Source organism: Haliaeetus leucocephalus, unplaced genomic scaffold (genome assembly GCF_000737465.1).
Source record: "Haliaeetus leucocephalus isolate CR32 unplaced genomic scaffold, Haliaeetus_leucocephalus-4.0 Scaffold450, whole genome shotgun sequence".
In the NCBI taxonomy this organism is placed as follows: Eukaryota; Metazoa; Chordata; class Aves; order Accipitriformes; family Accipitridae; genus Haliaeetus; species Haliaeetus leucocephalus.
In genome coordinates, this window is record NW_010972886.1 from 6,195,678 (window position 1) to 6,220,276 (window position 24,599).

General features: G+C 40.5%; 1 protein-coding gene across 1 annotated transcript in view; it reads left to right on the top strand.

The window, feature by feature from the left end:
- The window catches only part of SAMD3 (sterile alpha motif domain containing 3), a 37,345-nt gene that overhangs the window by 12,391 nt on the left and 355 nt on the right, over positions 1 to 24,599 (top strand). Inside the window, exons 3-8 of the mRNA XM_010574706.1 lie at positions 3,003 to 3,188; positions 3,494 to 3,578; positions 11,192 to 11,356; positions 21,862 to 22,065; positions 22,455 to 22,626; positions 24,335 to 24,417. Coding sequence (XP_010573008.1) covers positions 3,003 to 3,188; positions 3,494 to 3,578; positions 11,192 to 11,356; positions 21,862 to 22,065; positions 22,455 to 22,626; positions 24,335 to 24,417 — 895 coding nt within the window. The remainder of the gene's footprint in view (positions 1 to 3,002; positions 3,189 to 3,493; positions 3,579 to 11,191; positions 11,357 to 21,861; positions 22,066 to 22,454; positions 22,627 to 24,334; positions 24,418 to 24,599) is intronic.

The window sequence follows — 24,599 nt, forward strand, 5'->3', positions numbered from 1 at the left end:
AGAAGACCAGAGAGGGATGGTTAGAAACAGGCTATATTTGCGTGTATATTGTGCTTAGTTGCTGGCTGGGTTTAAACCACGGCAGTACCTAAATAACTGTAATGCTGTTCTCCATAGTCAAGGAAGGTCTTGGCTATATGCATAAATCCTAGTGCACATACAGCTTAACTGAACTGTTCTTTTAGTTAAACAAGTTTGCATGTGAGCCTTTCTGGGTATAAAGTTTAGTGTGGAGTTGTGTCTTTTTTCAAACAAACCTGCATTTCATCGTAAAATATTACTGCATATATTAAACATGACTGCCTAACAGCAATGATTTCAGCAAAAGCTAGTAAAATATTTAATCTATTGCACCATGGAGACTAAAAGAATTTTTGGATCTTGTTTGGACAGCAAGGAAGTGTTTTCTGTGCTGGGTAAGGCTGAAGAGAAATGGAATTTGGAGTATTTTTGCTGTACTGGCAAATGTGAAGGGACTGGTGGAGGGGAGAGTTACCATGCCTTCATGGCTATTGGCTATCCCAACTGCAAGAAAATACTATTTTCTTCCAGGAAATGAGTACAGTTCCATTTGCATGAACTGAACCTGCTAAACTATTCCACTTTTCAAAATGGCAATTCCGCGTAACTGGTATTAGCAACAAGAGTATCAGTGCTGCTCAGTTACAAATTACTGCACCTTTTAAACTTCTGTACATTTTTGAGCTAACTTAAATGATAGAATGTTGAAAATACTATGTAGTAACTTGCAGCCTGTCTGCTACATGACATTCATCAGTAAAGTCAGTAGAAGTACAGGATTCAAACTTCTGGGCTCCTCATTGATGCTACATTGAACTTCTGCACTTTATTTGTATAGGAGGGATTTCCAGGTGATTTCAGAATCTGGGTTGGGATTTGTTTTCCCATTTGTGTATTAATTTATCACCAAATAAGGACATGAGTGTGTCTGTGTGGATATGTTTGTCACCTTTCACACAGCTTTTCCTTCTTTTGAGATTGTAAAGTATTAACAGAAGTTTACTACAGTTTGCATCTACTGTTAACCATCTGTGTCCCATAAAATCTGGTGAGGTTGGAGAGACGGCAGCCCTGGCCATTTTGTACCCATTTTGCACAGGGCAACAGTAGTGCTGTGAGTATTGCTACTACTGTTAATATATCTATGAGAACCATATGACAGTAACCAAAATACTAATTTTTTTTTCAGCACTGCATCACAATTTGCAGTAGTGCTGGGGTTGGTAAAGTTATATCATGGCTGTAGAGCTTTTACTAGCCTGCAAGCTACCAGCCTACGTTAAAAGATGCCAAGATGGTATGGCAGCATAACCAGGTCAACAAGGTTATGAGAGTTATAAGCTAACCTGCTCAAGAAGGTATTGAGGCTATAACTAATGCTATAGGGGCCCAAAATAATCTGCCTCCCAGATATATAGTAATCTTTCAAAGTGGTATAAAGTAAGCTATTGCAAATGCTCATCCATTGGTATTGCAGTTGATTTTTGCCAGCCTAAAGATACCGGTTACCATGGGGGTTGTTTCACATCCTTATCTGAAAGAGGCTGGATAGCAAAACCTGCCAATGAAGACCTTGCTAAAACTCTTCACAACTCTTATTTATATACCTAGCTCTTGTTTATAGGCTACCATAGAGACCTTTAGGAGTGAAAACTTGTGTATGTTGACTGGACTGAAGTCTAGTGGTGTTTCCCTCCATAACTTTCATAGACTCAAAAGCTAGTGCAGCTTGGAAGGGACACCAGAGCATGCCGAGTCCAGCCATGTGTCTTTGTGTCGGAGCTTTCACCTGCCAAATGTGGGGTTCCTAACTTGAGACATATAGTATAGATTTCAACAACTGTGGTAACTATCTTAATTTTCTTCATAAATAACAGAGAGCGCTAGATGAGAGAGAATATGAGGTCTGATTTAGAGGTCTTCTGGTTGTTCTGTTATCCTTCACTGGTGCTTATGTCTCCTCAGTGAATATAAAGGGAGTGCAGATAATTACTTCAGATATAGATATCTGTATATTTATACCATGTAAGCATCTGCATTTGTCATCTATAATGATAGCATTATTTTTTTAAAATTCTTTTAGAAGCCTGGTAGTTGCTCTCTGCAATTTGGAAACAATTTAATTTAGAAGGAAACATAAATTGCAGTGATACCACATACATAACAGGACTCTTTAGATGCCTTTGGCACCTCTCATTTGAAATGTCTTTATTGGGTTTGGACTGCTGTGATTGGGAAGCTGTCTAAGGCTGCCAGAACCACTCTACCTTTTAGGTGGCTATTGATTGACTTCCAGGTCAATTTATCTCTACTTTTCCCTGTGTTCCTTCAGAATTAGGGTTTGGCAGGCTCTCAGGAGGCGGGAAGCACTTGAGTTAGCTGTGGTGATACCCTGCCTCAGGCTCACCCCAGCTGGGCTGTGACATCTGTAAATAGTGCTGATGGCTGTCTTGGACTGGAGCTGTGGGTACTGATGGGCTGCGTCTGCTTGCTTTGTTTCCAGCCATTGTGCTGACAACAACTGCCTTCATCCCTTCACCGCTTGCCCCTTTGGGAGGGCAGTCTTAACTAACGGCCTGTATAGTATTTTATTCAATTGAGCTGTTCAGCTTGCTTTCACGAGTAAGTTAGCAGAACTGGTAGGAAACACATTATAAATGATGACAGATAAAGATATTTTGCAACAGTAGCAAGTCCCCAGTGACTTCCTCCGCTCTGCCTTCTGCTTTCAGTTAGTGACCACCTTCTAGCGTCCGCCGATTAAAACATTTCACAACTGACGTCTGGTTTTAACCCCATATGTTTTGATTGCAGCTTTTGTGGGTATTCTTTATGTAGAAACCAAGAGAGCAAGCCTCGAATTTCTATAGCAATAACTTCCCTTTGTGTTGAATTTTTGCTTGTATTTTTTTCTTTCCTTCTTGCTTGCATTCCCACAGAAGAAGGATGTGATCATGATGACACAATCTTTTCTTTTACAGAAAAAATCTGAAATCATTTTTTGCAAGATATAAGACGTTGCAGTGGACAAGTTCTTATGCTTTGCCAGACTTCCCTTACGATGTCAAGTGTGTATTGGCAGAAAGAAAATGCCCTGATCACAGTATGAGAATAAGGATTATCGAATTTTTACAAGCAGACATGACAAAATACCTAGAAGGATCACTGTGAGTAAACATTGTTAAATTTATTTGGGGACATTACCAATTGGCTGCAGAAGTAAATTTTCAAATGAATGTAAAGCCATTCTCTTAATATGCTTGCTTAAATAGAGCAGGCTAAGGGCCTGAAACCGTTGAAGCCAACAGGAAGACTTTGTGCCAACCTTTAAGCTGTTCCCTTTGTTATTTGGAGGGGAATCAATAGTCTTGGAAATAGTCGGTTTAATGTGTATCAGCATAGACTCCAGACAGTGTCTAATACTGTCTAGAATACCAAGTATTTCTTTTACATCTCCATCTTGTTTGCACAGGTATCCAAACAGTCAGCAATATAACGTTGTTGTCAATGCTCTGCTGCAGGCGTACCCATTCCTTGATGAAAATGGGAATGGCTTTGTAAGTATCGTAAAGAGTACTCCGTCTTGAAAATACAGGTTGTTTGTTTGTTTTTCACATAATCAATCGCAAGAAAATAACTTAGTTCAGAGGAAATCAATATCGATTTCTTATATACTGGCTCTATTCAGAGCTGTGAGCTTCACTTTGACATGTTCGGCAAATCACGTTCTTATTTCATTATATTAATTAAAGATTAATCCCGTTATAGCCATTCCTCAAAGCCACTGTGAGATCATGCAGACCTGTACATGAAGTCCTTGGTTGCTTGCTGGGTACAGTTTCTTTCTGCATTGATTTCTTCCAAATGATAAATTTAAGTAAATGTGACTTATTTCTGTGTTTAAAAACAAAGAAGCCAAGCCTTTAGAAAATTGTCTGTATGAGGACTAACATATGACTGATGCTCTTGCAAGGCACTGTGATCACTTGTGTGCGAGATATCTAGCATGCAGTAATACTACTGGTTTAAGTATGTCAGGAATCTAGGCCTAATTAAAAAAAAATCATTATTTAAAAACACTGGTTGTGATCTCAATGGGGTCATAACAGAAAGCAGTGGAAGGAGGTGACTTAAATTTGAACTACATTCTTTCACTCTTGTGACCCAGAATACATATCTGTGGTCTCAGAGGACAGTGTTCACCTTTTGCCTTCACATCATTGCTTTGCCATGTGATACTTTTATAGCATCTTGTAAAAAGCTTGTGAGACTCAGTGGGGATCGTTAGCTTTAAACGTATATATTTATATATCTCGTGTGCAGTTACTGCAGAAAACAAAATAATTCTAAGAAGAAAAAAAAAAAAAAATGAGGATTAAGGGGTGGCTATTCTAGTTCTCCCCTGAGCCCAGGCATTGTAGAAGGGAAGGGACTAAAGAAAAAAAACGCATCTCAGAGAGGAGAGAGGGAGCAGAAGGATCACATAGCAACGGTCCACCCTTATTTTCAATCAGGATATCTCTCTGAATACCTCAGTGGGGCTCCCCAGCTGGGGTCCTGGGTAATGCTATGGCTTCATCTGGCTCCCTTTGTGAAGGGGAGCTGGAATGACATTCAGGTCCGGTCTGAAGACCTTTTTACAGCCTTTAACTTTTAAAAACTGTTTTTAAACAGAGATTCTTAAGTTAGGTTTTCAAAGGGCTTTAATTGCAGCAGGACCATAGACTGAGTGAAACTACTTACCACTCCATTCTTTGGGAAATGGCTCATGGCTTCCCAGATCAACCCCAGAATTGGCGCTGGCAGAAGTTACGTGATGGGGCAGAGACTTCAGAGTTGTTGCTCTTTATCTTTTGATATTTCTCTCATGCTTCCTAGAAAGCATATCTGGCAGAAACCACGGTAAGCAAGCGAGGAAGCTGGAATTAACAGTTTGCAATATTGCTAGTCTAATGCTTCTGAGCCAGCCCCTCTCTGTTGCTGGGCTTGAGGCAGGAATGCACTAAAGGTGTATGTCTGTATGCTTAAGGTGGGAGGAGGGGGTGAGAATGAATTACTATTTTTATTGGTCCTACTGTTAGACATTCTGTTGTTCTCTCACCATCATAGAGGCTATAAATACTTCTTTTTTTCTTGATGTAAGATAGTTGTGCGTTACAACAGCAAGGGCTTAAAACAAACCCTACAACATATGCACAGCTACTTAGGCTTGCAATAAAACTGAATTCATACACCTTTAAGAAACACATGAACAACAACAACAACAAAAAATTGGCTAACCACCATTCTTTCATCTTTTCTCAGAAAAAGTGTCTTCAGCAGCTCAAAAAAGTGAAGTTTTTGTAGGCCTTTCTTTTAAAATTGCTCAGGCTAGCATGGGACTGTAAGAATTGCTACTTGCTGTTCCTGATGACAGTACTGAATCACAGGTCTTGTAAGACATAAAATATTACTTACTGAGAGGTTTTGAGTACCTTAAACTTGTTTATCTATAATAATTAGACAGTTGTTACTGCAATTTTTGAATAGTACATTGAAAGTATTTAAGAAGGCTATCATCAATAAAATAATTCAGAGGGAAAGCAGAAAGCTCTTTATTTGGCGACTGATAGCTAAATGTAGAAAAGGAAAACTGTAACGAGAGAAGTATTTTAAGCAAAAATTAAATAACGTGTATGTAAACTTCTGGAGATGCAGTTCATATAATGTGGTTTTGGTGTCTACATTGGGAAGAGAGGAATAGCACTATGGAAGTTCTTGTTTCTTTCTGTGGACTCCAAAGGGAGCCTCGGGTGAGCAGCTGTGCACAGGTGTCTGTGTCTGATAGGTAACCCCCTCCTTTCGGTGTGTTGTAAGGCTGGAGAAAGGGACACGCAGAACGTGGCCGTTGAGCTGGGCAGGCCTCTGAGAATAATGTTTTCCAGGACTGGTAGATTAATAAAGTTATCTGAGTTTATTTAGAATACCAACAAACATGCTTTCAAGTATTTGGACTTTTAATGTCCTGTCAAAGTTACAGGAAAAAAGAAATAGTTGCACGCACTTCAAAAAACAAAAGGCCGAATGTAGTTTGGTGTACGAAGTCTGGCGTTCCCTCCGGCGTGCTGGAGCTCACCTCTGCCGGCCGGTGTCTTCCTTTCTGCTGCGCAAAGTGCTCTATCCCTGTCTGTATTCTGTAGCTATCTGTCTGTGTCGTTAATGATGTTAATTTATTGCTGTGCTATGTCTTGGCTCCTAGATTCAGTTAAACTCTAAATTCATGCTTAAAAGTAAAGCAATTGCTTATCCTTTGGGGTGGAGGAGCAGCCACAGAATCTGCTGGGGGCTGCGGAAGTTCTTAAGGAGATGCCCTGAGAAGGTCTGTCAGTGGTGTGATTTTATTTTTAACTCGTGAGTCTTACGGTTTGGAGCCCTTCACCAGAAATGGATGTGTCTTGGCCGCTGGAAGGATGCGGTGACAACTGTTCTGGGTTCTTCCACGGCAAGTATGCACGCTTGTGCGTGGCATGGGTGGGCAGGGGCAGCCCGTGGGGCATTCTGGCTGAGGAAAGGGAAAGTTCATCCAGTGGGAGACCTTGACATTCCAGAATTAGCTTTTTCTTCCAACCAAGAACAGAAAATCAGAATGTGAAGAACTTGATGTAATGAAAAACTTGGAGAAACTATGAATTGGAAATGTCAGCACTTTTGTCGCAACATTTTCATGGAAATTAAACAGCTTGGAAAGTTGGAAAGGGGAAAGATCTGCTGGAAAACATAGAGGAACAACAACAAAAAACCAAACTTAAGAGCACCTAAATGCACACCAGTATTTTCATGACAGGAAAAAATTTTACTTGCAAAACTTTGAACATTCCTTTTTTTTTTTTTTTTTTTTTTTTGGGTTTTGTTTGGTTGGTTTGGGGGTTTTTTTTGGGGGGGGGGGGTATGTTGTTTCTTTTGTTTGGTTGTTGTTTTCCCCAAAATACTGGACACTTTTTATTTACAACTCAAAACTATTTTAAACAAGTAATTCAAACAATGTGTGCATTATGTAGAAATGTAGTCTAATATTTTCCATCTCATACTGTTGCAATGAGAGGTCATTAAAGATTAGTGTTTCAAGATTTGTTAGTAGATTATCCATAATTCTATTTTCTTGGTTAAAAGGTTTCCTATTTAATTTTGCAGTAGAGAAAAATATGCTTCTGTGCCATTGGCCCTTGAAAAGGATATCTAATGGAATATAGTCTGAATGATGCTAATGATCCTAAATGAATAAGTTTAAAAATAAGGTTATGAATAAGCTACTTATATACTATGAATTTAAAAGGTTATATACTAGGTCACTGTAGAAGCAGGAATTAAGAAAGAATTATCTGAAATCCTAAATAATAGTAAAAAAAAAAAAAATTATACCAAAAGCAAAACTCATTTAAGAGGTCTGTGGAGCACTTGGAATGAAATTATTTTCCCCAGGCTGTTCTGAGATTAGCTTTGGGACAAAAGTACTTTAAGGTGTTTACCTAAGGATTTTTTCCTATGATGTTTTTCTCTACTTAAAGAACAATGTTATTCTAAAGTTACACATACAACATTTTAAAAAATTAATCTCAATTTAATTATGAAATGCACTATTAGATTTCTGATCTATAATGTAACCAATGCAACATTTGTAAGTAGTTACAGACAAATAGGTTGTATAGAAAAAGCCGACGTCACAGTCGCAGCAGTCAAAATTGGCATGACACTGTTTCTTGACCACTCGCAAGATACTCTTCTATTTGTATTTATTCCTTTTACAAGGGTTACAACCAACCATTTGGAAAGAGTCACTGCCCTGATTTCATTTCATTTCGGCCAGCAATTGAAAACGGTATGATTTCAAGACAACCATACATGAAGAAGGAAAGGAAAGGAAAGGGCACTCTCATCCGCACCGCTTGCCAGTGGGCTTTGCGTAAGCGGCCCCCTCGAGCTCCGGGCTGCCGAGCAGTGCCGTGATGCTGGCGAAACCCAGGATCCCAGCGCTGACATGCCCGATTTATGTAACCACTGCGCACAAAATGATTATTCGCTAGTAAATTACTGCTTTTAATCTGCGTGTAATCCTTTCCCTCCTATGTCAGATAGACACAGACTAATCCTTCTGCTCCCTTGCAAGCACTGTAAACCTTCCAGGGGTGGTTTGGGTTGTTCGGGGTTTGGGGCTTTTGGGGAGGTTGGGGCGGCAGAATTAATAGAAAATAAAGTTAGCAGCTCAGAAATGGTAACAAAATTGGTTTTTTTAGAAGTTGCATTACCCGCTAGGGAAACCACGCAAATGTATATGCTTGCGGTCTCATTCATGAAATACATATGTGAGAAGGGACTTGGCTAAGCTTATGAGAATCCTATTACAGAAATAGATTTAGTTAAAACTCTCAATTTATCTGAGGACAGGAGGATGAAACAGCTGAATGTTTTGAACTTTGAGGGATATTTAAAGCTCTGTATAGGTGTCAGCATATTCTTTCTTGTGGAAGAATAAGCGAAAAAGTCTTCTAGCCAAACAAAGGTTTTCAAAAGAAAGAAACTGTGCAAAACTCAACTAAGGGGATATTTAAATTGTCAGCTGCTAATATATTCTGGGATGATCATGTTTTAAAATATTTTAATGTCTGTTGAACACTTCAGAGAAGCGTTAAGCTAACGTTTTTGTTTGCTTGTTTCTTAACAGCCTTTAAATAACAATGTTTCAAATAAATTTTGCTAGGCATAAAAGGGAATATTTGCATCAAAATGTAAATGCATAGGGCCAGAATTGTAAACATATTTAGGAACCTTAATGGTTCAGGCAGATACCAAATGGGATTTTCAGGGCATGTGGTCACATTACTGCTTTAGAAAACAGTGCTGGAGTGTAATACTCAAATTGAGGTTGTAAACATGCCTTGTGAGAAGACTGGGTGAGCAGTTGTGCTCCATTTCAAATTGTCATGTTTACGCTGGTGATGACGTGACTCATGTTCTGGGAGAATCCGAAGTCTGAAGTTTACATACTAGAAATGCAGATGGGTTTGTTTTCTTTCCAGTTCTCAGATGTTCATGTGTGACTGGCAGTGAGAGGACGCTTCTGCAAGATCCTGTAGGTGGGTGGCAGAAATGGTCGCCCCGGGAAGGGCACGCCTCTCCTGGCTGGCCCAGGTCTGCCCAAGAAGAGCTGAGGTCGACGCCCTAGGGGCTGTATTCTTGTAGCTCTTCTGCTCTTGTTTTGCACCATTCGTGGAGCTCTTGCTTGCAGGATTGAGGACCTGTAAGTCAGCTAGTACCCTAGGCAGGTCAGAGCAGTATTTTCAGCAGGAGAAAGGCAAGGTCACACTGCTTCCACCACCATCTTTTAAGAGACCCTCCCATCTGTATCCCGTGGATAAGAAAGGCAGGCACATCAGACTCGCTGCAAAGAAAGATACTGTACTACTTAGTCTACTTTTACTGAATTATGGTTTACACCAAAGTGAACCCTTAAAGTCATATTGTTGTCCTAAAAGCGGATTCGTTACCTGGTGTGCAATAGACCAATCTCACACGCTCAGGAGAGATTGCTTTTTATTCAGGCCTGGGTGCTCGGTGGACTTTCCACAAACCAAGCACACCAGACTCATCAGGAGTGTCTCTTTTATACGGTAACAATTGCATCTAATTTATTAAACTACTCCTACCTAGTACATATTCAGACTATCTAATGCATATGCATAGGATTATATAACCATGACACATCAAATGCCTTCTCTGCATGCGCGGGAGTCTCGAGTGGTCTTCGGTGGTCATTTGGGGAGGTATCCCCTCCTCACTTTGACCGCTAAGTCACTCTGTGCTGGGTCAATGGTTCGTTTTCCTGCCAAGAGGGATGTATCATCAATCAGGAAAGAATAGAAAGGGTCAGAGTAACCTTGGCTACTTCTCTAGGTATTATTGAAAGTGTTTGAAGTTGAAAATTATTAAGTACACTTCAAAACAGGATTTTCTATATCTGACATCAGATTACCTTGACTAATAAAGAACACCATTTTGGTAAGAAATTTGGGGTAATCATTCTTCTGTTTATATTGTGGTTTAGTATGTCAGTGACTACAAGCTTGAGTATAGTATTGGAGTCGGTTTTAGAAAATGCGGTAACAGCTACTTGAATCTCTCTTGCCACGTCCTGTCCTTTACAGTTACTTTTCTGACCAATTTTTGTTCCCTCTGACTGTTGAAAACTCTCAATAACTGAAACAAGTAGTTGCTTTTGAGCATCTGACAAAAAATTTTCAATATGCATAACTGCAGGGTTTGCTGCAGACACGTTTAGCAGCCTTGGCTTAGTATTGCTTCCCTGTGTGTTGGTAGTTAGCACAACTGGGTCCTGCCATGGGACGCCCAGCCAGGGATGCAGGTAAACAGCCATCTGTCCATAAGGATGCGTGAGGAATTTTGGCTGTCAAGGAGTGATGAGTGGCTCCATTAAACAGGGACTGCATCCACCTGCAATGCAGAACTGCCTTTAAGTTGCAATTTACATGCCTTGAGGAGTCTCACAAATGCTAGGACCTACTTAAATGATCCTTCTGATTCAGCAGTTTTGAGTTCAGTTTAATAACATACTTGATCCATTGTTAACTGTAGGCTTCCTGCAAAGGGGAGCATCCCACCGTGTCTTTCCTGCTCCCTTGTGTTAGATATGATAATCGTACAATTACACAACCAGTCAGAGGCAGGGAGAAAATAGTCCACTCAAAAAAGCCCCCTTAGTTTGCCCCATTAGTGGCATGAGTGAGCTGATCTGATTCAGCGTGTAGTTTCATGACCTGATGTCACCAATGGAGCATCCAAAAGTAGAGCTGAGAAAAGGGAAGCAAACTGCGGTTTCACTGACAGCCCTGGTTATATAGGCTAAATCTAACCCTTAGGTTCAATTACTGTTGTCCTTAACGAACCACAGCAGTGCCAGTAGCTCCACTGTTTCGTTGCCATAAAGTCATATACCACAGGTGCTTGTGTTTCCTTCAGTCCTGAAGCCACCAGCATGCTGATGCCACCCTGTGAGTGTTTTTCTGCTTAGTGGTAAACACTTTTTTATATAGCTAGATAAAACAAAGTGATCTGCTTTAGGAATGGGACAAATTCTTGAAAGATACTAGTAATGACAGATATTTCCCCCCCCGTGCAGTTGCTATGGAAACGGGCCCTTAAAGATCGTTTCAAGTATGTGCGGAGACCCATTGAAGATGATGAGCAAGTCCTGAGGAACAAATGCAAGTTTGGCCACAGGCGAGGACAGACCAGGAAATCTTTTGCTGAAAACAAGCCTGATGATGTCCAGGTGCAGGTAGAGGTAAAACTTTTGGTGGTTAACTGTGTTTTGTGTCTTTCAGCTAGCTCCTCTGCTGACAGTAAGGCCACCAGCCAGTAAAGGGGAGAACGAAGTGATCTCATCCCATTTAAACTCATTTTGTATAGAGTTTGTCCTATAGCTAGACCCTTGACTTTTTTTCCTTTCTGGAGGACTAAGTGACAACAGTGGAGCTGAAAACGATACTGGCTGCCTTGCACATTTGTTGTCACTTAGAGTTGTTGCCAGTTGGACATAAAATTATTTTTCTTTTTAAATGAAATATTCCCATTCTGCTTTAGGTTATACATCTGCAGTTAGAGTGAAAACAACAGAGGCTTATGTCTAAGAGCTGAAACCTCTGTACAAATAAGAATGCAACGGGGTATTTGAGCTGGTCACAAATGGCCATATCCTGCTGTCACATTGCACTTTGTTATATAAAAGCTGTTTGTGTTGATGTGTAATATACTTAGGGGCGCTTATGAATGTAGGCATGCACTTGCTGTATTTCCCTTTAGTTAGAGAATTCAGAGAGCCAGCACTGTCCAGTAAGTGTTTGAAGCATACTAATTTATTTATACACTTTCATAAATACATTAAGTTCCATTTATGCTTTGCTAATGCTCCTTAACTTCCTTCAGTGCTGCAATTAAAATGCAGTAAAATTTGAACAATTGTAAGACTGTGATAAAGAGGATACATAAGCAGATATTTGACTTTAGTTTACACATGTCCATCCTGCTGTTTACCAGACACATGTCTTTAGGGCAGCAAGAGTGGCTTGCTGGATGCATTTCTGCATAAATCGCCCTTGTGTTTGAAGGTAGCTGTAGTTTTCTACCCAAATATGGGTTTGGGTTTGTGGTTGGTTTGTTTGGGTTTTTTTAAGAAGCTTCAGTAATTTCTGTTTATCCCCTTTAGATTAATGTATGTGGGAATAAACACTTCCCTCTTTTCGCCTGCTTTAGTTAAAATGTTTGCAGAATGTGTGAAGTAAGAAACCTTTAATCTGGGTGCAAAACAATGAACAGTCTTGCATGCGCTAAAGGAGAAATGACAGGCTCCTGGTTTTGTGCATTCATTAAGAGCCATTCTTTATCCGCTGATGCTTGGAAAGGGCAAATGTGGGTCTTTTTTGTCACATCAGCTAGTTGAGAAGGGCTTTGCAGTGATCCTGTAGGGGCTGACTGCATGCTCGACTTCATTTTTCTGTAGAGAAGGTGTAACTGCACCGGGCTGGGTGCCTGTAAATGAGTCTCCCTGAACAACTTTTACTTACTTTCTCTTATTTTTCTTGTATCCTAAACAGCAGGGAGATATAAATGCAAGAATTAACACTTGTGGAGCCTATTAAGGCTTAAGAATGAGTCCCTCAAAATTGAGGGAATCATACCTTTCTTAGTTTTAAATGTATCTCTATGTTGAAACTAGGTATGTCTGGCTCTGAGATCCTAAATTATGTCATTATAAACTGCAGCTGAACAAGATGTTTGTTTATTATTCTTTTAAACAAATATTGTGTGGGCTTTTGAATTTTGTATATTTAGGAACACACATAAAAGGCACCTTCCTACTAATCCTTGGTGCTAACTACTTTGTGATAAATTTAAACTACTCAACAAAGAGTCTTAGCCTCAAAAAAAAAAAAAAAAAAAAGGAGAGATCTAGAAGCCAATACCATAGGCAAAACCAAATGATTTTCAAATTACCATTAGCTAGATCCTCTTGTCTTCTTCCCTTTTCCAAGTCTGGAAGAACAGATCAGCCCTGTGTGGACAAGAAGCCAACACATCAGGCTTATTTAAGGTAGAATGGTAGGAAATGAGTTCCCGGTTAAGGAGACCTTTGGAGAATAATCAGTGACGGATTCCTAGCCCCTTTGTGTCTCTACACTCTCCCTTAGATAGGCAGAGTAGGACATTTAGGGCATTATAGGTACAAGCCAACCGGCAAGCAGTGCAGATGAAAGAGCACATCTGTTCCCAACAGATGACCTACTTACCAGCCACACAGCTGACTTCTATATTGAGCTTTAGTTTCTGAACAGTCGTAAGATGTAACTCTGTCCAGTGTGCTTCGTGTCAGTACAATCTTGGATTGTTAATGGTATGAAACTGATAAAAAGATTATTTACTAATAGGAAGTGCCTCACTGGTATACTTGGCATTTGTTTTTATATAAAAAGAGTAATAAAGCTATTACTACTAATAAAATCCTTAACCACTCTCTCTATTTCATCATGTGAAAAAAGTTGCTTGCCAGGACAAGCTTCCTGTGATGCTTTGGGATGTGCTCAGAGCCACAGATGATGTCTGCCCCTTGGTCTGTCCAAGCCCTGTTATCTGCCAGCAGGCATTCCTCCTCCAAACATAGCAGGTGTGTTACTTGGCCTCCCATGCAGGCCATTGCTTCCAGATGCAGCATCTGGCTTCCTCCTCCAGTTTCTTTAAAACATCTGCTGATGTGTTCCTCATTACAGAGAATTATATTCAAGCAAGACTGAAGAGTATACTCATTTTAGAGTGGTTAGCATCACAGGAAAGGTCTTGAGCAAGTGCAGCGTTCAGGGCTGTAAAATGATGGTTAGTAAGCACATAAACCCATGCTGGAGGTGTCTGTCACTGAAGGAGGTTTTGCTTAAAATGATGCTCCCTACAAATATTCATCAGGTTGAGCCACCAGTGGAAAGAAGTTTGGACTGTGCCTGACATAGACATTAATATGAGCCTCCATGTCTGAGGGATATTCAGAACTTGATAACGAAAGCCTCCTTAATTAACACGTTTTCTGGCTATGGAGTGAGAATCCTCCTCAGTCATTTTCCACAGTCGGGCACATATCCTGGAGCTGCAGTAATCCAGAGGAGAGTGCTTTGTAATGATAATGACCTTCATCTGCTGCAAATGGAAGGTACTTTTCATGAGAGGGGTGATCACACCATGAAAATAAATACGAAAGGCAAGCCAGTCTCTCCTCTGCAGCCAGGGTGGGGTTGGTGCTAAAGCAGCCATCCAGTGGCTTGTTCTGACTGATCTCCTCACTCTTCTTTTAGCATCAAAATGGCACCGTAAAACCCTTCCTCTGCCCTAAGGAATTATTGGGCTTATGGTCTTCAGCCTATGAGAGAAACCACCTCCTGCCAGTTATTACAGGAGGGGCCCTAGACTTGGGGGAGCCAGAAGGAATAGGAAGATAGGACGCTCTTGGTGTGCATCTTTGGCCAGAGAATTAGCAAAAGGCAAAGGGCGATGGAGAGAGAAGTGCGGGTAGAGCTGGTGACTGGCTTCCATATGATGGAAGCATGTGGTTCAAACGCTAGCTTAGTCATCACAGGGCTGGTGACCAAAGAGTAAACTGTCTCTTTCAGAACTTCAGGTTTTGAAATCTGTCTTGAACAGTGCTGTCCATGGCAAGTGTGACTTCACTATCAATTCAATTAGCTGAAGACAGACATAAAAATGCCCACAGATATCTTGCATGGCTCCACCTGCCAATCCAGAAGGGCATGGGTCTCCCGTAAGTCCTGTGTCATATTCTGCTACTTCCAGAGATTTCTGGGATACCCTTATGACCTCTCAAATGCCACTAAATAGCTATATTTATGCAACTGAATCAAGTTCCTTCAATCCATCCCAGCCCTTGCATGAGAAAACCTGTCAGCAAAGGAACTATCCAAGGATATCTTAAGTTATCTGAATTTTAAGGGAATATAACAGGCTAGAAGACTGCTAGTAGTTCATGATTTTAAACAGAAGTGGAGAGAGAGTTGAGTCCCTCTTCTAATGCCTCCAATTTCTTACATCCTATGACAGCCTGTTTGTGAGGTCATCAGGCCTTCTCTGAAGCTGTCACACAAGTAAATTTGGAGTTAAGATGTGAAAAGGAGAAATAGGCTCTGGCAAGACGTCAGTTAAGATAGCGGTAGATGTTTGCAGATAACTGGGCATATTTGTCACACCCAGCAGAGCTGGGAGTAACGTAATGAAAACAATTTATAATGGTACCAGCAGGCCATCTCCTTTCTGTGTCTATGGTATAGAGATAAGAAATGTTTTGGTAGTACTTAGACTGGGAGAAGCGGAAGGGTTCTGCAGAAACTTAGACTGATGAAGTTGGACATCTGCAGATATTATTCCTGTACAGGGAAGATAAGCAGGAATGTTGAAAGTGGTGAATGTGCAAATCCTCTCCCAAGAGGACCAGATGAAAATCAGAGAAGACCTCTGGCCCAGGAGGCATCTGGGTAGAAGCTGGGTACCATATATGCTTGTTTTTGTGGTATGCAGTACAAGAGTGGTGAAGCTGGTGAGACGATTGTTGCCTTAAGGTTGAGGCTTCCCCTTAACTAATGAGGCTTAGAAATTGAGCTTGTCTCAGAGAGGATGGATGGGCCTCCTGGCTTTAAATGGAGGAGGGCTGTTGAAAAGCTGTGTGACGGGCTTCCTGAGTTTGGCCAAAATCCACATGAAGATCACCTTGGGTGCCCAGAGCCAGATTTAATGACGAGGCCTGGAAGGCTTAACCTGCATAAAGTACCTGGTTCCGGGCAGATGTAGAAGACAGTCCCTGAATGAGCCAGCGCGAGGGGGCTAATTGTTGAAGGAAGCCAGCCACTTAATGGGGTGAAGCAGACGATCTATGCTGTCTTCTGCCTTTATCTCTTCCTCAGCCTGCACAACCTTTTCCCAAAGTCAGACTGAAGCTGGGAGTCTGCTTGAAGCCTCTGGGGGTGGTCTTCGGGCTCATTGTAAGGAGAAAAAAGGTCATGGAAAAGTTGCTGCTTTTGGGTGCTTCACAGAAGTTTACCCCATTGGCTTTATGCTCATCATGATCTGGAAACTGTCTTTTCTCATGAAAGAAGGAATCAGGATTGAGTGATGTCTACCCTGTGAGCTGGAGTTTCTTCTGCCTTGAATAGGTAAATTAAGCAAGTTAGACATTTCCTAGGGATATGCTTTTCTTTGAGGTGATCACTAACATCATGTTTGTCAATGTCGTGGTTTAACCCCAGCCAGCAACTAAGCACCACGCAGCCGCTCACTCACTCCCCCCCCATCCAGTGGGATGGGGGAGAAAATCAGGAAAAGAAGTAAAACTCCTGGGTTGAGATAAGAACGATTTAATAGAACAGAAAAGAAGAGACTAATAATGATAATGATAACACTAATGAAATGCCAACAGTAGTAATAAAAGGATTGGAATGTACAAATGATGCGCAGTGCAATTGCTCACCACCCGCCAACCGACACCCAGCCAGTCCCCGAGCGGCGAATCCTTGCCCCCTCTTCCCAGTTCCTAAACTGGATGGGACGTCACATGGTATGGAATACACTGTTGGCCAGTTTGGGGCAGGTGCCCGGGCTGGGCATGAGAAGCTGAAAAATCCTTGACTCTAGTCTAAACACTACTGAGCAACAACTGAAAACATCAGTGTTATCAACATTCTTCACATACTGAACTCAAAACATAGCACTGTACCAGCTACTAGGAAGACAGTTAACTATATCCCAGCTGAAACCAGGACAGTCAATGAGATTATGCCGCTGCAGGTGTTAGAACCTTGAAACAAGGTTTCAAGGAGTGTGGAAAGAATAGGATTTTGGAGGCTATGGCTGGAGAAAAAGGGAGGAATGAGGAGAAAAAAAAAGGCATCGGCAAGGGAAAAAGGAAACCAAAGGAATCGAGTATCTGTAAAACTCTCAAACAATGAACAGCTTGTGCATGAGACACAGAAACTCTCTTGGCTCAGTCTTGTGGTTGAGGGGCACTACTGGCAGGTACAGCATTAGGTGTCATCTGTAGTGTGAATGCTGTACACAGGTGAAGCAGGGGTGATAGCCCCTTTTCCTCTAAGATTAAGTCTCCAAATCAAGCGCTTGAATGTCTGCACAACCACAACATGCGTGTGCATATGCGAATGATCATTCAATGGCTGTACTGTTGTCATGTGATTTTTCCACTAAAACCCTGATGTGCATACATAGTGCCTGGTGTTGCTTAGCTAATATTTTAAAACGCTTTTAGAGTCAAAGCAAAAGCTTTAAACACAAATTCCTGGTGTACATCTTACATTTCACCTTCTTTCTTACATCATTCAGTATCTCCGTTTCTCTGTGAGTTCACATGAAGTGTGAAATACAGGTTGTCCCTTGGTAGAGGAAAACATTTCACCCATTTTGCTTATGTTGTGTGTTTGGCAGCTTACAAATTAGAAAGCAGTTGTGGTCAGAAATAAACTGCCTTATGCAGCTTTGGAAGTTTGCAGTTAGCAATGGCATGTAAGTCTAGCTCTGAAAGTGTCTGCCTAGATCAAAAGGGTAATTATGTGTAATTAAAGCAGACCCTGCTTTAATTAAACATCTCATTTGAGTACAAGTCAGCGTGGATCCTACTGCAGAAGGTTACATGCTTATTTTGCATGAAAGCACTCTGCCCATGCTGTTTTCACCTGTCTTCGTGTTTAGCGTTTGGACATGAGAACTGGTGCAATTGCGATGCCTCCTCAGTTCTCTCCCACCCTCTGGGGCAAGAAGATGGGTCCTGAGCGATGTCCAGCTTACTGCCTGCCTTTCAGATTCACACTTGTTCCAGATCAGTCTGGGCTGTTTGGGGTTTTTTTGAGCAAATCTTCACTTTCTAATGATTATAACCTGGTTTGAGCATTCCTCCTGATACAAAAAGCCCCAGTGTTCAGCATACTAAATGTCATTATGATGAACGTGAAAGTCACCACAGGAAAAAGGGCTGTCTCTTATAATAGTGGTATTACAAACTGTTCTGTACATTGTGTTTTTATGATGCCTTGTGCCTGTATGTACTCCAGACAAAATAGCAAGACCCACTTTTCAGTATTCAAAAATCAAGACACAAGATTCATACTCATTCGTTGCACTTTAGTAGAAAAAACGCAAATTTGCAAAATAGGAAGAAGGGCTGAAGATAATGGAAATTGAGTTATAAAGCAAGTTACACACAGAACATGTTCTGCTACAAGCATGGTATTTTGTAATTTTTTTAATAAAAACAAAAACTTCTTTTGATGTTAGAATCTAATAAATCCTGAGCTCAGAAATAATTTGTGTAAAATTCAAGTGTTGCCAAACTTTCCTGCTCTATCAAAAACCTTCAGATTTTGAGTGAAACTATGCTTAGACATAATGAATAACATAAATCAGAATGCTTTTGCCCTTTAGATTTCCAGCAAGGTTGACTGAAAACAGCTACTCAACCACGAACATCTAAATTTACTCTTCTCTAATTCCACACTGGTTCTGCTAAAGACAGTCACTGCCATTTGACTTCATGTGCCAGTGAGGTCCCATTGCTCTGTTCTGTTCCTGACTGATAAATGTGCACCACTTGCATTAAATCAGTTGGAATTAGAAATATGCAATGATGCAGTGAAACTATCCTCCCAATTATTAGCTAATCTATATTTACATAACACTATATAGTATGTTGTATGTATTCCCTAGCAGGAGTGGAAGTGTCCAGAGACAAAATGAAGTGATTAGATATAAAAGGTACAAACCTGCCACTGTATATAGACAAGGAGTCCCCAAAATCATAGCAACTCTGGTCACTAATGCCAACCCTAGAACTCAGTATTCACTTGCTCTTTCATTGCAAGCAGCATAGTTTTACAACAGCCCAAGTGTTTTAAATCATACTTACCACTGCCCATCCTCAAGATACTTTATGTTACATTTCTACTGCACTTTAATAAATGAGAAGTAAATTCTGAAACAGCAGTGGCTACTAAGGCCAGTAGAAAACGGTCATTAATTTCTCTCATGAAACATGATACTAGAAAATTGGAGGTAGCTAATTTGGTGCCAGTTTCCAGAGTTTCAGGAGAGAGCTAGGGAACATACTGACCAAGAAACCTGCTGTATTAACTGGCCAAATTGCAAGAACTGTAATGCAGACCCAAGAGATGAACACATTGAGAAGAAATCAACGAAGTTTCTGTAAACAGAAGTAATTCTTCATAAATTCATTATTTCTTTTAAGTATTCTACAACCCTGAGGACACAGGAAATCCAGCTGATATAGTTCACCTTAACTTCAGAAGAGATTTCACCACATGCTTTTCAAAGGCTCTAAGAAGATACAATCTGAGGGGATAAGCAGGAAGGTGCTTGCAAGGATAAACAGTTAAAAGAGAACAAAGCCCCCCCCCCCGCCTCCCAAACCTTGCCACGCCAATACAGCTAGGCAGAAATAGTTGGGGTTTACAGCACAAAAGACTATTAATGCTTAGTTTATGCAGTTCAATGTATTTCTAAATTATGTGGAAAAAGGAGAATAGTTGGCTGGCCACATTTGGTGATGCTACTAAGGGTGCTAAAGACAAAGACTGAATGAAGACTTGCAGGAGGACCCCATGCTACTGAGTGACAGGGCAAAAAACCAGCAGATAAAATTTAATAGTGATAGATGAAAAATAAAGCACAAGGAGAAAAGCCAGTCCTAACAACATTTACAGTGATGGGCTCTGAGCTTCTTAGTACCATTCGCAAATGATATTTTTATATGACGCCAAAGAAAATTTGGCACAATGCTAAGCAACAGTCCAAAAAAGTATATTGAATGCTCAGAATTATTTAAGAAAGAAACAAAAGGGAGTGCATTATTCCACTGTATGCACCTGTGGTGTCCCAGCATCTCAACTAGTATTTTAAGTTTTACTGCGCCCATTTCATAAAGGCTGTAGTGAAATTAGAAAATATGCAAAGACAGTAGCAAGGATAATTCAAAGTATGGACCAGCTTTTATATGTGGAATGATTAAATAGCTTAGGACAGTCTCAGCTGGAAAGGAGGCAGATGAGGACAGAATATGACATATCTATAAACCTACAGTGGCAAGGAGATGAGGAATAGGTTTTGAATCCAGTACGATAATTAGAAGGCAGAAGCAGCAGGAAAAAACAAACAATAGAATGCATTTCTTCTGACAGTGCATAGTTAAACTGCCAAATTTAACATGGGATGTTGTGGAAGATTTTATAGTGACTGGGAGAAATAATGGAAGGAAAAAATCTACTGAAGGGTATTAAATAGAATAATATAATCCTTGGGCGTCCATGAATGCCAGTTCAGGCCAGTCTTGACAGAACTCAGGTAAAGTACCACTACACTCTTATCCTTATTTTATACTTCTTCCCAGCACCCTTCTCAGCCAGATAGAGGAGGGTATGGGACTAAATCATCTGACCCAGCCCCTCTGTTGCTGTGCAGTGAGGAAGAGGACAAGAATGCGTACTCAAGCTGGTCACAAACAAACATTACTGTTGTAATACAATTAAGTCTAAAATCCTCTATTAGAAAGAGTGCGGACTGTGGTGATACAGCATCTAGCAAGGGCCGGGGGAGTACCTGCAGGGGTTACAGTAGGTACCTGTCCTGCATGCGGGGCTTATTTTCTTCTGTGATCCCAATGGCTGTTGAAATCCATGGACTTATACTAGGAGGGAAGCAGTTTTTTAGTTGTGTACCTTGTGCAACCATTTTTGGAATACCACATGCACAATTTAAAAAAGGCTGTTAATTAGACTGGAAAGTTTAATTGCACATACAGAGCACTGCAAAGCAGTTTTGGTTGTTCTATGTTTCGCAGCTCTGTGTCTTAAATGTTCTGGGGAACAGGATGAAGTGTCTCAACTCCCTCTGGTATTGACCCACAGGCCACCACTGGCACAGCCAACAGCTGCATCAGTGACAATACATATCGGAAAAGCCAGTGTAAATACAACCTGAGAGTGGTAACTGCACTAACAGTGCATCTGTATATCGTCTCAGCTTGTTTCAATGAGCAAATTCACTGGGTCCTCTGATAGAAACTAAACAGCCCCAGGCTACTGCCATGGATGTACTGCTTTGGATAGCCACTCCTCCTCTTAGCAATTACTGGGTTTAGAATTCCAGCAGGGACAATAATAAAAATTTTGAGGAAGATTGTTAACTATCTTCAAGTACAAAATAACTTTTTGAAAACACTAACAGTCAAACTGCTCAAATAATGCTTTCCATTAAGAGTTTTCTTAGTTCAGCTGGTCTCCTTGGGGCTAAATACTTTAGTTGCATAAATGTGAAAGTTAGTTGTCCCGCTTTTAGGACCTGTAAGACTACGAAGAAGATGTTATTTCTTTTGGTAATACAGAGCTAATACTACTAAACACTGAGTCATCATTAGAACTGCCTACTGATTTCCAATAAACCACAATTAGGCAAACCAGACAAAGGCATAGGAATTTCATTAATATCCTCAAATATGTAATTTGACCTTGGGAGACTTGGTGGATAGCTATAGTATTATATGAAAACAGATCTTAATATAACTATTGGAATATGAGGGTGAGTTCACAGAGCTGGTACTGAAACCACACTACAGGTACTTTCTGCTGAGCTTGACTACACTTTGACTACACTCAAATCACACAAGCCACATCAGATAAAAAGGCTAGCTGATTTGTTACAATTCTGTCCTTCGTTCCTTGATAGGAAGAACCTGTTCATCTTGAAGGCAGTGCAATGGATGTACATATTAAGTGGCTTAAGCAAGAATATATGAAAACTCAAAGGAACTGGAAAGAAGTGGATAACAGAATGAATGTGACAATAGAAATACGGAGAAAGATGATCAGTGATAAGGCACCTTTAAAAGACATTCTTAGACTATTTCCTTTCTTAAGATGCCCTTATCAGGTAACAGAGCCATTTTTAATAATGACATTGAACTCTGTGTTATAGATGTGATACAACCGTAGGCATGTATTCTACGGGATGTTTCCAGTGAAGTATCCATCAACATTGTTCTCTTTAATCTAACTCATATTTTTGCTGCTAACCCCACTCTGAAAGATTCACCAGTCCTGTGTTAAACATGCTACACACACCAGTGGGTTATTTGAAGTATTTTGGTGTTACTTGGTGTATTTCTTCCCTGCTTTGAAAAGAAATGAAACCATCCCCTCCAGTTTATAATCTTATTTTACTGAGCTAGTTTTATCCTGTCTTCAAAGTGTGCACCTCGTGTTGTTTTCAGTTTTGGTTTTGAGGATTGCAATAATACCAAATATTTGTTTTTCTTTTAGCTTTTTAGGGAGTTCCAGCTTCTCACACACACGGACATTTATAAGAAAACAGTTGAGATTTTGGAGATTTATTCAGAAAACATATTATCTTTGTATGTGGTGAGGAATAATCCAATTAACATTATGCTGCAAGAAAATCTGAAGCGGCACACAGAGGAAGACATTCTGAAATGTCAGTACAAATCTTCAATGCTCTGAACATCAGAGTTTTGTTGTAGCTAATTGTTCCTACTTATGTAACTAAACTAACTCCAATTTTACTGCAAAAACATTTTTTATATGTCACAGTTGCTTGAAAAATATATAGTGATGGGGAAGCATTAAGAATGAAAGCTGATAAATTACTAGGAAAATTAAGTCAGTCATGTATTGAAACTTTTTTCTTCTATTGAATAAAAGACTGCAGGTTTGATAAAAGTTAGTAACTGCCTTAAAATAAGTATTGCTAGATGAGCAGAATTACGTATTTCTAGATATATAAAAGAGTGCTTATTATCTTTTAAAAATACACACAGAAAACTAATTTTCTGGTTTAGAAACAGTCCTATCAAAAAGACACAATTCCTTTTAGAAAGAGAGGTACTGTTTCTATGGTTAAAGTCTTCATCCCAGTGAAATAAAAGAAGTAGTTATGACTAACTGTGTTTCAAGTACCCCGTCTCTGCAGAGACACACTTCAGGAGTAAGTGCACAAAGTGGTACCTCTGGCGAGCAGGTACCACAGTCATGCACAGAGGTCCACGTACCTTGACATGTTTGGCTCACTGGCTGCGAGGGAGCAAGCACCTGCTGCCACTCAACTTCCTTCAGTCTGAGAAGTCTGGGGAGTGCGGTTCTGCAGGGACGAAACCTTTGAAGCAGTAACTCAGAATCATTATTCTTCCCAAAGTGCAGCTGTAGATGCCTATGCCTGAGCTTAGCTCTGTGAGAAGTGCTCCTAAAACTGTCATTGTCTATCGAATGGGCATAATGCCAGGATGTCAAATCAAAGGTGACACAGGATGAACACACGCGTTTCCTATAGCAGTTTCACTCCTATTACCAGGCCATTTCTTAAAGAAGCGAGCAGAGTAGGTTAAAATACTGGGGTTTTCTTTCTTGAAGTTTAAAAACATGAGTACTCAATAGCTCATGATAGATTAAGAAGTGTCAACGGACAGCTCAATCCAGAAAGCCTTTATGGACTTTCTACTCAGACCTTTGGCCTTAGAAAGCTATGGTCATTGTAAGTCATTTCCCCTCTTCTAATACAATATGCCCACAAAGATTTTTAACTCATACCTTAGTAAAGTCTCAAGGCCTTTACTTTCCTGTTTTTCTCTTACAAACAACTTGACCTGGCACCTAGAGAATAAGTGCCTGACAAGATAGGTCCAGTGAAACACATGACACCAGAAGCCTGAACTGCAAAAAAGGTGTTACAGTCAATAATAGCTCAACCAGAGGGGTAGCAGGTACCACATCCCAGGAGGTTCTGCAGCACCGGCTTGTACCGCAGCCTTCAAAGCGGAGTCCTCTGGCAACAGGACTCCCCAGAGACATCTGATTTACAGGGGAGAGAGGAGTTTGGGGATGGGTGGTGGGGGCAGGAGGACTACTCAGCTCACAAACCAAAGCAACCCAAAGGTCTACTTATTGTGAGAGAAATTTAATCGTAATATTGAGTAGCAGAGTGTCATGAATGATTTGAATACTAATGTCCATTGCCAGCTAAGTACCTAAACCTTCACAGCAGTACAAACTGCTCTTCAAAATGGACTGAACAACAGTTCTACTGCTGAGTTAACTATTACATAGGCTGCAGTCTGTTTTTTCAAGATGATACTGGAGTGCCAGCATGTTTTCATTTGCAATTTAGTAGAAATCCTTGCCTTTGACAGATATGAAAATGACTGCTGCATGTTTACTCCTGCCAGATGTCTTTGGAGATGATTCCAGTCTGTTTGCTGCAGTGAATGAGGAGGTAGGAGACAGAGCACCAGCAGTCTTGGTCTCTCTTCCTTGTATCAGCTGCCTGGGCACATCACCTGGCCTTCTGGTGCCTCAGCTTAGCTCCTGGAATGGGATGACAATAGCCTGCCTTTTGGGTAGAACGCAAATATTCATAGAAATACTAGCTAAGTTCAAAGCAGTGTTATTATGCTT